This window comes from Nematolebias whitei, chromosome 10 (genome assembly GCF_014905685.2).
Source record: "Nematolebias whitei isolate Nwh7 chromosome 10, NemWhi1, whole genome shotgun sequence".
NCBI classification, from domain to species: domain Eukaryota; kingdom Metazoa; phylum Chordata; class Actinopteri; order Cyprinodontiformes; family Rivulidae; genus Nematolebias; species Nematolebias whitei.
In genome coordinates, this window is record NC_056507.1 from 34,393,528 (window position 1) to 34,411,386 (window position 17,859).

At 41.2% G+C, this 17,859-nt stretch overlaps 1 protein-coding gene across 1 annotated transcript; it reads right to left on the reverse strand.

Annotated features, from left to right (window-relative positions):
* Nucleotides 1–7,286: 7,286 nt before the first annotated feature.
* Nucleotides 7,287–12,851, reverse strand: tmpob (thymopoietin b). The gene is made up of 6 exons (XM_037683009.1): nucleotides 12,406–12,851; nucleotides 12,194–12,305; nucleotides 9,951–10,106; nucleotides 9,466–9,575; nucleotides 9,279–9,379; nucleotides 7,287–9,104 (listed from the first exon to the last, which is right to left on the reverse strand). The coding sequence occupies exons 1-6, from the start codon at nucleotides 12,637–12,639 to the stop codon at nucleotides 8,723–8,725; spliced, it is 1,095 nt and encodes a 364-aa protein (XP_037538937.1). The 5' UTR covers nucleotides 12,640–12,851; the 3' UTR covers nucleotides 7,287–8,722.
* Between the last annotated feature and the right edge of the window lie 5,008 nt (nucleotides 12,852–17,859).

The following is a 17,859-nucleotide window of genomic DNA, read 5'->3' on the forward strand; positions in this document are numbered from 1 at the left end:
AACCTGCTGGAGTCGATTAACTAAAGCCCCTCCACCTTCTTTCTACAAAGCCTCAGCTGGGCGCTCAACCAGGCCAGCTACTACCACAATTCCGGTGCACAACAAATAAAAAAGGTAGTTCAAAGCTACACATTAATAATCAAAATTAGTTTATTTATGATACTAGTTCCATTGACTCCCTGTCAAATTCAGAATAGGATTCAAAATCTTACTTCTGACCTACAAAGCCCTCAACAACCTGGCTCATCTTATATTACAGATCCTATTGTTCCATATTTTCCTAACAGAGCACTTCGTTCTCAGACTGCAGGTTTACTTGTGGTTCCTAGAGTTTCCAAAAGCAGAATGGGAGGAAGATTTTTCAGTTATCAGGCTCCCCTCTTGCTCATTCAACCTTTATTTAAACAGGTTAGTCCCATTGAGCCACGAGGACTCATTTACTAGAGAGATCTGGGTTTTACCAGAGCGTGATGACAACAGTGAATAACAACAACAACTATAGACATTCACAAATGATTCAGACAAATTTAAGTTTTTTTTTTTTTTTTAACATTTGAAAACAAAATAATAATTAAAAGGAGAAAGAAACGTAACGAAAAATCAGCTAGATTATGAGGCGGTGTAGAAAACTAAAAACAGGAACATGTTTGCAGTGGTTCTTGCCAGGAACTTAACAGATGTTTAAAGCCACTTAGAGAGGTCAAGGTCGAGAGCTTCAGATCTTTTTGCAAGATATTCCAGGAAAAAGGAGCAGAGGAGGAAAAGGCCCTTTTGCCTAGTTCAGTCCTCTCTGAGGGAACACTGCAGGTAATAATGTCCTAAATTGTGGAACCAACTACTGTTAGGATTTTCTAGGCAGGAGCGAACCCAGTAGTGCAGACAGGGACTCAACTCGGCAGAATACAAAAATAGGAATTTAATGGTAAAATAAAGATACAAAATAACAGGCTGACGGGGCAGCAAAACTTACATGAACAGGAAGATAAGGCACGGGAAACTCAGGAGGACTCAGGGGACACGGAAGACTCAGGGAACTCGGAAGACTCAGGGGAACACAGGAGACCCAACGAGTACGACGCGACAACGAACAAGACTGACAGACGGCTTATATACAGGGACAAGACGAGACGTGATTACGAACAGCTGGGACGAGACAAGGGTGGCACTAATAGAACTAACGAGGGAGCACTAGGGAACACAGACACAAACCGGGCCACAAAAAGGTACCATCCTTACAACTACGTTTCTGTCCACAAGGCTGACACATTGTCTACTTTTAAGACTAGGTTTAAGTCTTTCCTATTTGATAAATCCTATAGTTAAGACTGGCTTGGGTTTCTTGAGCTAATCCTAGGGCTGAGTACCGAACCGAGGTTCTTAAATGGCACCCACCGAACTGCACCGGTCGGTGTATGGATTGAAATGTCACTCTTTTTTCGGTGTCAAGTTTCGGTATTGACTGTAATGTGTCACGTGGTTTCAGCATGCAGGCAGGTACAATGCAGACATATGACGAAACAGACTACGTGTTTACACCCAGAGCTGTATAGAGCTGCCGTACCTAATCTATGTACAATGTATGTTTATGGTGCTGGTGACGCCCACAGACGGGGTTCACGTGTGCAGCGCGTGTTGTCGAACGGCTCCAACAACACACAAGCAGAAAGTTGCTCCATGTTTCTCTGCAAGAAGACAGACGGACAGCAGCCTCCCCCTCCTCCTCTCAGCGTTAGTCAGTCTGTGTGTGTTAAACGGAATCAACATTCCACGGGCGGACTCATCTTTATCAAAGAACTCCCAAGGACAGCTCTGTGTCTGTGTTTCAGCTGGTAAGTTTACGTTTGTTAACGTTACTGCAGCTTAACACGTACATCGCTGAGTTAAACTAGGATCCATGTAACGCTAACTTTAAGATATTAGTGTTTAAATTTATTTTATCTACGTGGCTAGCTAAACTCAGAAGCTAACTAAAGATTGACAGTAACAGATAAATCTTAGCTTGTAAAACTGCTCATCCATCCAGTCAGCTGCTTAAACAGTTAACCTAATATTCACTGTTTGTTTATGTTCATGTTCTCCTCACAGGAACCTCTGACCCTGATGTGAGGAGGACAAAAGAAAAGTGAGGTGGGGGCCACAGGACAGTCACAAACTTTGTTGTTAAAAGTTTGCTGCTTTTTCTACAGTGAAGCTGCATGGTGGAGGTAAGTTAAACTGTAAAGGATTTTGTTGACCAGTTAAACTTTTATGTCTCAGCCTAGATAATGTTTATTGAGTAATAATAACGCAACAATGTTATTGTTGATGTTTTGTTCTAATGTCAATTAGGGAGATGATCAGAGCCCTAAACCCCAGAGAACCACAGAGAAGATTCAGGCAGAGACACAGAGGTGCAGAAGTCTACATCAACTCTAACCTTAGTGAATCCAGTGACCTGCTGGTGGAATGTGAGGGACAATATGTCAGTGCTGTCAAACTGACAACCAGGTATCTGTGTGTGCAACAATCATCATCTACAGCCTCAGAGTGAACATTTCCTACTGCTGGAGACACCATCAGCCAGGAGCAGGCTTGTTTGTGTCCAGAGAAAACAGACATGTTGATTTTTCTGAAGAAAAGCTGTTAAGTGAAAAGGTCCTCAGTGTGTAGCAGTCAACATTAGACACTGACCTGTCACTGGTTTGTAACTGGTCTTTTGAACTGGAAATTTGTTTATTTTATATAAGAAAACTGCATCGAATAGAAATACCAAAGTTAAAAAATAAAATTCACAATATGTACTGCAATGTGTAACGTATTTTATTCTTGTTAGAATTAATAGTAATTACAAAATTGGTACCGAAAAAAGAACCGTCCAGGAACCGACACCGAAGTGAAGTTACCGACACCGGTACCGATTTTTTTTAGAAAGGTACCCAGCCCTAGCTATCCCTTAGTTATGCTATCCTTAACATGTGTTTTTTGTCTTTCCTCCTATAGAAAGTACATCTGGACCTGCCATTCTGTCTTTGTTTCTCCTTCCTCTTCTCTCAAACCAGCCAGTCACAGCAGATGGCTGCTCGTCCTGAGCCTTGTTCTGCTTGAGGTTTCCTCCTGTTACCAGGAAGTTTTTCCTTTCCACTGTCTCCTTTGTGCTTGCTCAGGATGGGAGACTGTGATGAAGTGAAGATTCAACTCAACCTGCTGCTTCCTTAGATAGAGAACTTTTAATTGTCTTTTGTTTGTGAATACTGTATTTCTTTTCAGTGCCCTGAGACAACTTCTATTGTGACTTGGTGCTTTATAAATAAACTGAATTGAACTTTTAAGCAACCAGACATATTTTTTCATATTAAACTTTGGTAAGAACATGGAGCAGTTACACAAGATTTTCGTAAAGAGCAGTGAGCAACTTTATGAGGAGCAGCTGTGGTACCTGATAATGATGTCAAAGTCAGAGAGTCAAAGTTTCTTTGTCATTCACACCACATGTGGTACATGTGGAATTATGTACACAGGGTCCCAGTTACATCCAACAAGCATATAAAATGTAAAAGAAAAACAGTCATAAGATCTAAGATATGAACTAAGAAAAATGTTAAACTAAAATATGCTAAGCACTAGTAGTACTAAAACAATATGCTGAACAGCAGCATGAACATGAGTCTGTGTGAGCAGATTAGTATGAATGAACAGAGCAACAGCAACATGATGTGATTTTTCACAAGTTATTCTGGTTAGAGATTTGTGAGTCTAACAGCCTCAGGGTAGAAGCTGTTCCTCAGTCTAATGGTTCTACACTTAATGCTCTGCAACCTTCTGACCGAGGGAAGTGGGGCAAAACATCACTGTGCACCTTCCTTTGTCTGCTGGGAGGATGATGATGTTTTTGTCCTTGCTAAGAGTGGTGAGTGCGTCCCTCTCCTCTCTACTGATGTTGGAAGGTGGTGGTTTGGCATTGCTGAGGCAGGATGAAACTTTGAATCTGAGCTGTTCTGCTTCAGCCTCTTTAATTTTGTTGTTGCGGATGGCTGATTCTGTTGCTGTGATCATCTCCACCAGAGGAATTGTCCTTGGTGCAACCGCAAAGTTCAGTCCCCTGGCAAGAATCTCTGTCTCCGGCTGGGTGAGCTGTCTGTCAGATAAATTCTTCACCCACTTTTCTGTCTCCCTGGCATGTAATTGACTACTGGAGTGTTGTCCTACACTGAATGTGTTGTTATTGGAATAGTGATGTTGTTGATGAGTTATTAGTATGTTAAACTTGTTTTGTTGTCGAGTCTTGGACTTGACATGCTGTGCTAAGCGTGCCTGATCTGTACAGTCCAACACTTGCTGAAGTGTGGTCTGATCTAGACACATAGTTAGTTTCTGTTTAATGTGCTCTTCTTTGGCCTTCAAGGCCTCAATAGTAAAATTGGTCTGTCTCACCCGTTCATTCAGCAGCTGGGTCTGTGCCTTCTGAAGGATCTTGCTTGCCCGGTGCCCGCTGACCGAAGATTTTAGTTCCAGGCTCTTGGGAATGATGCCACTTTGTCGACACCTGAGGTTGAATCGCAAATGGTTCCTGTAGTCTGCCCTCTTCCTTGCTGTTTTCTCAAACTCTCTAACTAGTTTGAGGCAACCCTGGCCAAAGTGGTTCAAAATATCCTGATGCATGCTCAATAAAGATCCAGATCCCAAAGATCCAGTCCCCCAGCACAAACAGAGCAATGTTGTGTATGCTGTTCAGTGTCAGGAGGGTGATCAGTCTTACATCGGGGAAACAAAACAGCCACTGGCCAAAAGGATGGTCCAGCACAGAAGATCAACATCATCAGGCCAGGATTCTGTGGTCTACACTCATCTCCAGGCCAGCAGTCACTCTTTCAGGGATGAAGATGTTCACATCCTGGACAGAGAGGAACGATGGTTTGAGAGAGGAGTAAAGGAGGCCATCTTTGTGAAAAGAAATCGTCCATCGTTAAACAGGGGTGGAGGCCTCCGGGTTCAACTGTCCCCCTCTTACAATGCTGTGATTGCTAGTATCACTCAGCCCTCTGTGAGTAGTAAACAGCCATCAGTGTGCTAATGATCCATTGTTAGGCTGATGGTCCTTCTTGAGCATGTGATCAGCTGGTTTTGGTTGTCAGCAGCAAACTGGTTGATCCACTCTGAGAAGGTGCTATTTAAGAGACTGAGCTGAAAACAGCACCTCAGACTGAGGAAGTCTCTTGGACGAGAGACGAAACGTTTCTACATTTTGTTGATTTGCTTTGTTTTGTTTTTTTTGAATGTCCAGAGGACCAGATTTAACTTTTTTAGATTTAGCTCGTTAGTTTTTAGCAACCATTTTGCTATAAGTAGTCTTTTTCTACTTTTAGCTTTAGATAACTTTTGCTTTGACCTTTAGGCAAACCTGCTGCTTTTCAGCTAGCCTTTTGCTATTTTTAGCTTTTAGTTAGGGTTTGCTACTTTAGGCTAGCCTGGATACTTTCAGCTTGTGTGCTACTTTTAAATAGCATTTTGATACATTTGAAATTTTTTCATCTTTAAACTTTATCTCTTTCTTTAGCTGCAAACACATTCACACTACATTTTTGCAATAAATGTACGTTTATGCCGTTTGCTTAGAACATGTGAACACGCTGAAACAATTTCCTGAGGTATTAATAAAATATTTTTGGAATTCTTTCGTCAAAACATGTCCAGATTACAGCACCAAAGGCATCTCATATTGATGGTCTTTGGAGCCATTGTCTTTTGAGGTGCTTGTATAAATCCTAAAGAAAGTTTTAGTTTTCAACTTTAAAACAACAGCAAGTTGTTTAAAAAAACAGTTTGAATCCAAAACAAATGCAGCCATAGATGATAAATTATCTGTTAAAGAAACCAACATCAGAGTTAAGACAAAAATGTCTCAAACCATGAGCTTTGTCTAAATTTCCATGCTGATTTTTCCATTAACACTCTATGTTGAATTAAAAACAAAACAAGATTTGATATCCTCCAGCAGAGAATGAATAGTAAATCCAACACTGGTTGGAACTTGGACTTTATTTCTGAAGTAAACGTGATGATCTGAAATAAAGTTGGGAGGTGATCAAGACGAGTGAAATATTATTTCATATAAAAATTTAAACTGACCTATTTTTCAAACCGCAGCACAGTGGCACAACTGGTAAAGCTGCCTCTAAGAGAGCAGACTACGCTGGTTCAAATCCTGTCCAGAGGAACTTTCTGGGTGGAGTTTGCATGTTCTCTCCGTGCATGCGTTGGTTTTCTCCGGGTACTCCAGTTTCCTCCCACAGATCAAAACATGCATGTTAGACTGATTGGTAACTCTAAATTGTCTCTGGGTGTGAGTGAGAGAGTGAATGGTTGTTTGTCTCTATGTGTCCCTGTGATGGACTGGAGACCCAGGGTGTCCCCCGCCTCTCACACAGTGATGGCTGGACGTGGGCACCAGTGACCCTTGTCAGAGTCAGAGTTTCTTTATTGTCATTCGCACCTCATGTGGTACATGTGGTGGAGCGAAATTATGTACACGGGGTCCCAGTTACATCAGTTACTGGTTACATACCCAGTTGTGACCCAAAAAGGAAGAAGTAAAGATAATGGATGGTTTTCAAATCTTTGAAAGTCATAAAAATGGAAGGAACATTGTTTCCTGGGGTCGGGGCACACATCAAACACCCACATGTTGTTCAGAAGCACAAACACAAATGAAAAATAATTTCCATAATTCCTCTCGAGGTTACTATGGCATTTCAATTTTGAGTTGTTCAGCCAAACAAAATGACATTCATCTCATTTGTCTTGTTCTTGTGGACATGTTACTGTAAAACAACCCCCAAAAACAAAGAGGCATTCAACTACATCTTTTCCAACCTTGGACTCGAGGAAGGGACGACTGGAACTAAACATACTCACATAATCTCAGAACTTTGGCTAACTCCCACAGATCTGTGCAGTAAAAACCTAATGCGTCTCTTAGTAGCTAGTCACATACAGCGCGTCTGAATAAATTGGACCTCAGGGATCCAGGAGGTGGCACGATGGCTCAGTTGAGCAACTGTAAAACTGTTGCCTCAGCGAGGTTGCCAGATCAAATCCCAGCTGGGGACCTCTCTGGGTGGTTGGCATGTTCTCTCTGTGCAGTTTTCTCCCAGTGTATGAGTTGTCTCTGTGATGGACTCGGACCTGTCCAGGGTGTCCCCCACCTCTCGTCACTACTGGATTATGGGCTGGGCACCAGTGACCCAGAAAAAAGAAGAAAGTAAAATAATGGATTGATGAAAAAAAAAAAAAAACATTTAGTAACAATCAAATTTATTTCATGACTCACAGCCTACATGGACATAAATAAACAGATTAAAAATCCTTACCCACATAACCCCTGTCGTATCTGTCCGTTGTGGGAGAGCTGCCTGAGATCAATCACTTGTCATCAATCAACAAAGCTCCGAGTCATAAACAGCATGTATCACGTTGATTTAAACGGTTACTTCAAAATGTTCTATAAAAACTGCATACGCCACTTATTTTTTTTTATTTTTTTAGAAAAATATCAAAATAGAAAGAGAACACCTCAGGAAACCTTCCACCCCAACATCACCTCCGGCAAATCTCTTATTTCCTCCACTGGGCAACAAACCCAATTCAGCTACACGTCTTTAAATTTTGTTCAGGCAGAAGAAGGGAGTTTGTCCTCCGCGCGTGGTCTTTGCAGACGTACTGCATGGACACGCAGTCTTTGAGGCGGGCTATGTGGGTGCACTGCAACAGCCAGTCCTGTACAGACTGAAGGATCAGAAATCTTTACAAGATATCAAAAGAAACAAGAGAGCACTACAGTCCAGAGCTTGAAAACGTAAGATGGGCTTTATGGCTAAGAGGACAGAAAATAAAATGAACAAATCACATTTTGCACTTTCAATCCCTCAACAAAGTCAGTCAAATACACAGTAATACTAACAAGCGCCTTCTTTCTGTTTGTATCATGATCCATTAAATCTTGATTTCACCGATTTGTACATTTATTCTCATCATGATTTGAAAAGCAACCAACCTCTGGGAGGGACGGTGAGAAGCTTTGATGGCGGTTCTGATTGAATCTAACGTCTCCTCGCACCATCGACCACCTGAAGACTGAAATTAATCAACCTGAGCACCACAGAAACAAGTCACTCTGCCTACTTCTAGAACCACAAAGCATCTTTTGAAATTGATCACAGAAAGATTAAATCAATGTGGTATTAGTAGAAGCGCTTGTGTGGAAAAAGATTAAAAAAAGAAGAAAAAACAAACCAATTATAAAAATAAACAAACAAAAAACATGGGAGGGCATTAAGTGCTAACTGGTGTCCAGGCATTCATGACCCCTGGAGCAAAGTGTTGGATAAAAACTACAGTATGACTGCCAAGTACTACAACCATGCACAGATTAAACTGGCCTCTCCCGCTCGCACTGTCTCCACATATGAGGGTTAAATGCACACGAAGACACAAACGATTCACAGATTAAAAATCATTAAAATCAGTCTCTTCTGACTGCCACATACAGAAGCTACTGCTCGAGTATACTGCCCTCTTGTGGTGGGAGGAAAGTTGAAGTCCGGCAAGAGGAAGTTCTGTCCAATTAAATTTGTGTCCCTTGTCCAAACTTTAAGGAAAAGAAGGAGTGAGTTAAGTTTGTTGTTGAAGTTGCGGTTCGCTGTGGCAGGGAGGTGATCCGGGCCTGGTGTGGAACTGCGGAGGGTCTTTAGTTGCTGGTGCTCTTGGTGGCACTGCCGCTGATTCCCAGAGAGGTGGCCGCAGTCTCCACAACGCTTTGGACTGGGACCATCACACTTTCCAGGAGGCCTTTGAGGGTGTTGGTCTGATCAGGACTCAGGTTCTGGTAGACATAGAAGAGAGAACCGGCCACCGCCACGAGGAGCAGGAGCTTGAGCACCAGTGAGAGAAAGCCTCGTCGCGCAGGGGCTTTGCTCGAGGAGGCAGACATGCTTGGTTGGGAGAACGACTCAGAGTAGGTGCGGCTCTCTGTGCGAATGCTGCGCTGCACACGGGACTCATCCAACCAGTAATCACTGGGCTTTAAAGGTCGACCAGCTGCTCCTCTGATTGGAGGCCTGCAGGTCGCACTGATGCAAGAAACACCAACTTTTAGCTTGCACAGTATAAATGATCAGTAAATTAACAGTCCAGTGGTTGTCTGTACCATCAGATACCATCTTTCAACAAGCTAAATTTCTAAAATGTTATGATCAACTTGCATTTATGTAGTAATAAGCATAAAAAGAAGAATCAAATGTTACCTCATGCCTGTTGGTGTGCTTATTTCATTGGCGAGGATATCTTCCACCACACTCTTGCTGGCCTTTTTTGGGGTCTCCTCAATAACAAACTCCTCCACCACCTATCAGCGTTATTGAAAACATGATCCCACAAACTCAAACTATACTTTGACCATCAACATCAAAAGTGCAGTGAAACGTGACTCACTTTGGTTTGTCGTCTGCTGCTGGTTCTGACGGTGACAGGAGTCTTTCCTCTGCTCCTAACAGGCTTCTCCACCACAGGAACTGGCTCTGGCTCGGGGACAGCAATCTCCTCTGGAGAAATTTAAATCACAGAACTGAGAAACCATATTACACTAAATTGTATTTATCCTTTGAATTTACATAAATCCCTGATTATGCTTATGTGCACACTGTAGTAAGATAAAGCATATTCTATAGCAGTGGTTCTCAATCCTGGTCTTTGAGGGCGGTTATCCTGCACGTTTTTATCCTGCACGTTTTTATCCTGCACGTTTTTATCCTGCACGTTTTATTCGTTGCCCTGCTCTTCAGCAGGTCTTCAAGTTCCACAGAGGTTTATTAATCACTTATTTATTCAAAGCAGGCATGTTAAAGAGGAGGAGCATTTAAAACACACAGGATAGAGGCCCTCAAGTACCATGGTTCTACAGTGTGACCAGAACTCACCATCTTCTTTGTCACTGTACTGGTCGGAGTTGGTGTTGCCGTTTTGGTTGCTGTCTACTTTGGGGAGAGTTGTGACATCTGTAGGAGCGTCCGGCTCAGCTGCAGGCTCGTCCAAAAGCTTCTGCAGCTTCTTCTCATACACCTTACGGGTGGAGGCTGAGAGGACAGAAAAAAATACTTGTAAATGTATTCTAAATAAGAAAAATCAAATACACACAAACCCAGTAGGCAGTAATTTAAATTGCACTTAAAGCCTTAATAGCAGGTACTTTTCCCAGTGTTTACAAGAAAATACAGCATTCCCCAAATGTATTCTATTAGAGCTACAAATCTTTGATATAATCACTAAAAACTGTTTCACACGGCTAAACCAGACTAAGCAAATTTGACATTTTATTAGTTACACTCAAGCAGATCTAAAGTGAAAAGTTTTATTATTGTGTTCTGTTGAGTGTTACATTAATTCATATTTTGTCACAACAGACAGGAGCCAGTAACTGGTTTCAAGGTATACCATTGTGGTAAAAAGTCACGGTAACAAAACCACTACATTTTTCTGTCACACCGTTCCTACGGTTTGAAAGCCTTTTAACAAACACCAAAAATAGACTTTTGTCTGACCCCTCTGGTCTCAGAGCATCGAGCAGTGCGTCCACTCCCCCCACCTGTTGCTTCTCATTTGGTTCTGTTTGGGGGTGTTTCCCTAAATCTTTACGCTGGCTTTTAAAAAGCCTTAATGTTTGGCTGTGCACTTTATTATGCAGATAATAATTCATGACACATCTACTGGAGGAGAAACGCCTCTCTTTTTTAAGGTAACAGTTTTGAAACAAACGTCTGCAACAAGATGTAAAAGCATATCAGCAAAAGAAATACAACCTACAACTGCAGGCTCTGCGGAGGATAAAAGCCTAGCTAACTAATTAACAACTCGTTGGCCTCTTGATGTTACTCAACAACACAAATGCTTCAGTTATAAACTATAAATGAGTATGATTAAAAAGGCCTGTTGAATTTGTGTTTTAGGTGACAATATCTATTACACTGTTTATTTTAAATATAATTATGTATAAAATGTTAAAAATAAAACCGATGATCCTAATGTGATTTAAAATCTGTCCTAAGTGCAGGAAAAAGTCAACAAAGCGACTTTAAATAGTGTCTGTCAACATAAACACTCAATTTGCCATGTTGCATTAAAACAACCATTTTTATTAGTCTATTCATGCTATTCTACGTATAAAATATGCATTATGAAGCAACATGTGCTACTATTTAGATGGCAAATGTAACAAAATGATTTTAGGTTTTAAATTAAGCAAATAAATCTTGTGATGCATTATAAAATTTTGTGTTAATATTCTGAAACTGTAAGTTAGCTCAGGTTATTATACAGTCAGATTCTCACACCAGTCATTTCAATTCAGTTTATTTCTATAGCGCCAAGTCACAACAGAAGTCGTCTCAGGGCACTGAACAGAAACATTCATATATAAAAATAATAAGTTAACACTGTTTATCTGAGGAGCAGACTGCTTTGAGTTTAACTCCATTGCAGAACTCTCATCTTGAACAAGCATGAAGGCGACAGTGGAAAGGAAAAACTCCCTCATGAGGAAGAAACCTTTAGCAGAACCAGGTTCAGGACAAGCGACCATCTGCTTCGACCAGCTGGGTTTGGTAGGAACAGATACACAATGGCAGGTCAAGAATCACATGTTAAGACAGAAATAGTATCTAATATTTAATAGTACCTATGCGTTCATAGATAAATAAATAAACAAGTACATTCACACACACATACACACAATGTAGTGCATTTTTTGTAAATTAGTTACCCTCACATTGATTCAGAGTTAAATGGTTTGTAGTTATATATTTTTTTCATTCACCCTTTATTTATCCAGGTAGTGTCATTGAGCCACGAGAACTCATTTTCAAGAGAGACCTGTTTAGGAGCAGATGGTGGAGGTTGAGGGCCTTGCTCAGCGGCCCAGGGTGAGGCGAATGAGGGTGAAGGGAGGTGTGGGTGTTCCACCTTTTCCACCCACATTTTGATGTTGACGGTACCGGGAGTTGAACCTGCGACTTTTCGATCACAGGCCCATCTTCTAACCTCTGTGCCACCACTCCCCTTACATTCTGATGAGTGTTGCATGAATCCATATTTTGCACACAAACCGATTGATCTTAATGACAGAGCAGGTCTTGGAGTCCCTGCGGTGCCACCTAACGGAACTCACCAACAATGGGTCCAGTGTCCACACCATGCTTGGCCAGCTGCAGCTTCAGGTCTTCATCAGTGAGATCTGTCACCTCCTCCGCGCGAGGCTTATCAGTCTTCCTGGTAGCTTTCTGTAGAAAAACACAAACGTATAAAACATGCAAAGTTAAAACTTTTACTAGAGCACAACATTACGGAGACAAAGTAAATACGGTGAAAATGAAAGCGTACTCTTCCAGAGCGACTTCTGTTGGACACCACGGGGGCAGGCAGCTCTTCGTCGCTGGAGAAGGTGTCTGCAGGCGGACTCTTCTTGCTGTTCAGCACCGTCAGGTGCTTCAGGTACAGCTGGACGTACACCTCCTTCTTGTGCTCTCCGCTCGGAAGAGGCACATTGTTCGCCGCCAGCTCGTTTTTCAGCTTATCTTTCGTGAGGACTGACGGGTCTTCAAGAAACTCTGCCATGCTAGCTTATTTGTCACTAAACGTGTGCTGTTTTTTTAGTTTTGGCTGCTCGCAGCTCAGGACGGTGATTTGGGTCAAGAAGGCGCTACAAAAACAAAAACAGTGAAGTGGCGCCTACCCGCTGCCTGCCTTTTTTTTTTTTTTTTAGCTAGCAGCACCGAAGCGCTTTATCAAAAATAAGCCTCTAGTTTAGCTCGTTAGCCTAAGGCCGAAAACATTCAGGAATGGTTTTGAATTTTCGAAATCAGATCCGCGTCTGTACTGAGACTAAAACCCGCGCAAATATTTACATTTACCAGATGTAAACTGAACAAATTAGCTTAGCTTCAAACCGGTCAACCAGCCCGTCCGTTCGCGTTCGAAACAGGGCCATAATATAAGCTGCGCTGCTATTGGACGAAGAGCCGCAGTAAGCTTCGCTCTGATTGGCTCGTTATGAATGAAACCCTGGCAAGCCGCCGCCACAAAGGAAACGTAGACTGGATAAATAAAACAACAAAACAAACAAAACGTAGACGATATTTTACATGGGATTTACGTAAATCCAGCCGGGGAAACCTGCGTTGTTACTCTAATTATTTTAAATCACACCAGGCTTACTGTGATGTAAAGGCGATATAAGTTTATGTTGTGAATTTAAGACGCTTTATGAAATAAGCAGTCAATTTTCGACACTAACTGCAAAACGGGTGCATAAAGCTGCGGTTATTTATTTATTTATTTTCATTCAACCTTTATTTATACAGGCTAGTCTCATTGAGCCACGAGGACTCATTTACAAGAGAGACCAGTTCCAGCCAGAACATATAAAGTACAGACAACAATAATAATAATAACAGTAATCTACAGTAAAATGCAGTTAAAATAAGAGTAGTGTATAAAACAATAAATCAGGGTGCTGTAAAACAGGGTGAAATACTAAAAACAAGAACATATTTGCCTTAATTTTTGCAATGACATCATCACATGTTTGAACCCCCTAAAAGAAATGAAGGCGACAGCTTCAGTTCTTGTTGCCAGGTGCTCCAGGCTGCTGAGTAGGAAAAGGCCTTTTTGTCAATCTAAGACGCTTTATGTAATAAAACAGCAAATTGTCGACACTAACTGCAAAACGGTTGCATAAAGCTGCAGTTATGATATGTACAACTTTATTGCAGATTTACTTTTAGGTCATAATTTGTTTTTTAATTTTCACATGACACTAATGACAACTATTGTGATTTAGTTTAAGACTTTTAGATGTTTACTATTTCTCTTTAGGATGTTAAAATATTATAATTACTTCTCACTTTTTGGTACTTTTTTGTACCCTTAATGCATGCTTTAGTATTTCTTGTTTGTTCTTTGATTTTAATTTTTTTTATGGAGTCAAATCAGTTCTTCTCATTCTGAGCATTTCATTGTACTGTTAACCTTGTGTTATTTTATTTATTCATCATTATTATTATTATTATTATTACTGTTAACCTTGTGTTATTTTATTTATTCATCATTATTATTATTATTATTATTACTGTTAACCTTGTGTTATTTTATTTATTCAGTATTATTATTATTATTATTACTGTTAACCTTGTGTTAACCTTGCATATGACAAATAAACACAACTTGAACTTGAACTTGCCTATGACCAGAAGAGGGCAGCAAAACCACATACAGAGAAAACCTTCCCCATCTAAGGTGGTATAACTGATTAACAAGGTACATAATGAAGAAGAAAGGTTTTATGATTCTTTATGGGACCAGTTAGATGTTGTTAGACTACGTTAGGCGCTTTTTAAAGCACATTTTCTGTCTTCTTATTAGTTTTCAGCCTTGAAAAAAACTGCTGCACACCAAGAGCGCAGGTTTGTAAGAGAACACACCCTGTAAAATGAGAGAAAAGGAGACCAAAACATTGCCCTTTTCAGCTTCCTCTGAACCATTCATATCTGAACAGCTTCTGAGATAACGTGGGAATTTAGAGGTCTGAAACGAGTTTTCAAGGTTTCCTAACATCTAACAGATTAATTAATTTTATTTTATTTATATAGCGCCAAGTCACAACAAAAGTCATCTCAGGGCACTGAGCAGAAACATTCACATTTAAAAATAATCATTTAACATTATTTATCTGAGGAGCAGACTGCTTTGAGTTTAATTCCATCACAGAACTCTCATCTTGAGCAGCATGAAGGCGACAGTGGAAAGTAAAAACTCCTCATGTGGAAGAAACCTTTAGCAGAACCAGGCTCAGGACAAGTGACCATCTGCTTCGACCGGGGGTTTGGTAGAAACTGTTGCTGAGCTTTTGTGTCCTGCGGGTCTTATCTCAGACCCCAGGCCCACCTCCAGGTCAGGAGGCCCCCGGCTCGGACTCCCTCTGAAGTAATAACTCACACTATCTCAATAAATCAAGGAAACGTGAATTAAGTTTTACCAATTGTATTAACTCAAGACAGGAAAAATGACAGTTTGCAGCGCTGGCCTCTCCGATACAATTCGATGCAAGATCCTGGACCGGATGGGCCGGATGAGACATTTCTTTACAAATATATTGGGCCTAGGCTCCGCCTTCATCCAGGAGCACAGTCTATCAGTGTGGACAGGAGGGGCGGACTAAGTGTGATCTCATTGGATCTTTTGTGGTCTGACGTGTCAGGAAAAATGATACGGTGCAGCAAAAGCCTTTCTACGTGGTGCAGCGAGCCAATAAAGAAATAACAAATAAATAAAAACTCTATTCCTTGAAGGATATTGAATCCCTGGGAGACTTTTTTTTAGAGTTGCTGGCCCTGTTTAAACCGGTCAGAACTGGGTCATAATCTCATTACAATCTGCCTCTGAGCAGATCAAAAACCCAGGGTCAGTCTAGATAAAATACTAACAGAACAGATACACAATGGCAGGTCAAGAATCACATGTTAAGATATAAATAGTATCAAATGAAAACTATTCAATTTTAATGATTTATTTAAGGATTTTAGGTCAGTTTGTCCTCCAGTAGTCTAAACTTGAGGCAGAATAAGAAGACAACACTATAGGATTTATCAAAAAGCTTAATCCCAGACTTAAAACTGGACAATGTGTCAGCCTCATGGACAGAAACTGGAAGTTGGTTCCACAAGAGAGGAGCCTGAGAACTGGAAGATCTTCCTCCCATTCTGATTTTGGAGGGACTGCAAGATAACCTGCAGTCTGAGAGTGAAGTGCTCTGTTAGGAAAACATGGAACAACAAGATCTATAATATAAGATGGAGCTAGGTTGTTGAGAGCTTTGTAGGTTAGAAGTAAAAATTTGAATTCAATTTTGGATTTGACAGGGAGCCAATGGAGAGAAGCTAAAACTGGAGAAATATGATGTCTCCCACTAACCCAGTTAAGACTCTGGCAGCAGCATTTTGGATTAATTGATTTAATAAAAGAACTACAAAAACCCTTTAAGATTAATGAGTAAGAAGGCAGCAGTTCTGCTGGATTAGGCACGGCAGTGTTTGAACATGTCCTGTCTGTCTTGGGTCTCTGGGCCTGCTTGAACCACTCACCCCCCCTTTGTGTGGACAGTGGTTTGAGGTGGCAGTAAGTGGCTCCCCACCTGTCCCTCAGACCGGCCACTCTGGGGTTTTCTGGGATGCTGCTGCAGAAACCAGGCAATTGATCCCCCACCTCAGCCCCAAACCACACAAAAACACAGCGATTCATGTATAGTTCAGCTTTTCCATAGTGCATTTGCCACTGGAGTGTTAGTGCAAAAAAAAACCTGTTGAGCCCTTGAGAAACACCTCTTAAACTTTCTTTGTACGTAATTTACACAGAAAACAAGGCTCGGGCCAAGAATCACAAAGAGCGCCTCTTTAAGCATAACAGGCACAACCTCTGAAAAATTATCAAAGCCTGCTCTTTAATCGTCAACGTTCATATTTTCAGAATGAGCTCATTTAAAAAGGAACAGCTCCACCTGATGTCAGCCAGTCAGAATATTTTGACAGCACTTCTCGACAAATTATTCTTTCCAGAATCCAGAAAACAAACAAAACAACTGGCTGAAGACAGACAAAAACAATTCATCTGAAAACCAGCAAGCCGTTGGGTAGCGTTGAGTAGAAAAGGTGAAATAATAAAGTCTGTGTTTTATTTGGAAAAGCTGGCGCATCTCGAATGAACACAAGCTCCAATGTACATGCTCTAAAAGAGGATTTCTGATCATTTAGAAAAATGTTGAACACAGACTCCTTAGTTTGAGTTTGTCTTGGATTTTCAACCATTTCTAAACCCCAATTGAGTCGACCACAGAAGTACCTCAGGAAAAGTCAACCTTTACCACCCAGAGAACGTCTGATCCAATTCCACTGACACAACAAAACGCGCTCTTGTGAAACTAATCAGCGCTACAACAGTATAAGCACAATGTAAGATAACAAGCGTGCCCCCTTTTTGACACACATCTGCTGCTCGCTCCCCAAAAAAATCTCCCCATCGACAAAATTTACACCTTCAAATTTGACATGATCAGAGCAGTTTTGTACGACCACTCACACCTAATCAAGATCAGTTTCTCCGCACTAATCTGCCACAATAATTTCTAATCCTCAAAGGATGTTATTACTTACTGCCAAGCTAATTAAGATCAAATCCTGGGCAGTTTCCTGTTAAAAATGAGGGTAGGATGCGGGCAGCAGGAGCATTTTAGAGCGGAGATTTGTGTGTCCTGGCCTTGGAACAGCCGTCCAGTAATGCTAACACAGTATATTTTCATCTGTTGACAATCTAAACTCCACTTAAAGGACACACACTTAGTTGTAGACATTTCTGTCAGAAGGAAAAATGAGACTGCCTCTCTGGCCTTGTTGATGCCCATTTGGCTGCCTGCCTGTTTGTATCATAAGCACTCCTCCGTTTATTTGTATTACTATTATGATTCGGGCTTTTCCCGTTTTATTTGGCTCTCGAATACAGAGACACACTTGCTCATGTCCTCGCTGAACTTCAGGCAAACATTATTGAGTGTGAAGTCAAGAAGTACGCCCACACTGAGGCAACTATGGGACAGCGAGTTGGATCATCCGGTGGAAACATTTCTAAAGGCCGTCTCGATTACTTGTAAGGTATCAGCAGATAGACAAATAATTCATCTGTGGTGCGGCCAGAATAATTGTTTACTGGAGTCCCTGGAAACCTCTTTTAGTTCATGTAAAAATAGTTAAAGCTCTCAGCGCCCCCCCACGCCACTTGATTAAATAA

Bases quoted from the DNA above. Each gene is read 5' to 3' on its own strand.
- tmpob (XM_037683009.1), bottom strand. From the start codon at position 12,639: ATGGCAGAGTTTCTTGAAGACCCGTCAGTCCTCACGAAAGATAAGCTG. The intron at 9,576-9,950 runs GTGAGTTCTGGT...AAATTTCTCCAG, and splicing joins GTACAGTGACAAAGAAGATG to AGGAGATTGCTGTCCCCGAG. The intron at 9,380-9,465 runs GTGAGTCACGTT...TAACGCTGATAG, and splicing joins GCAGCAGACGACAAACCAAA to GTGGTGGAGGAGTTTGTTAT.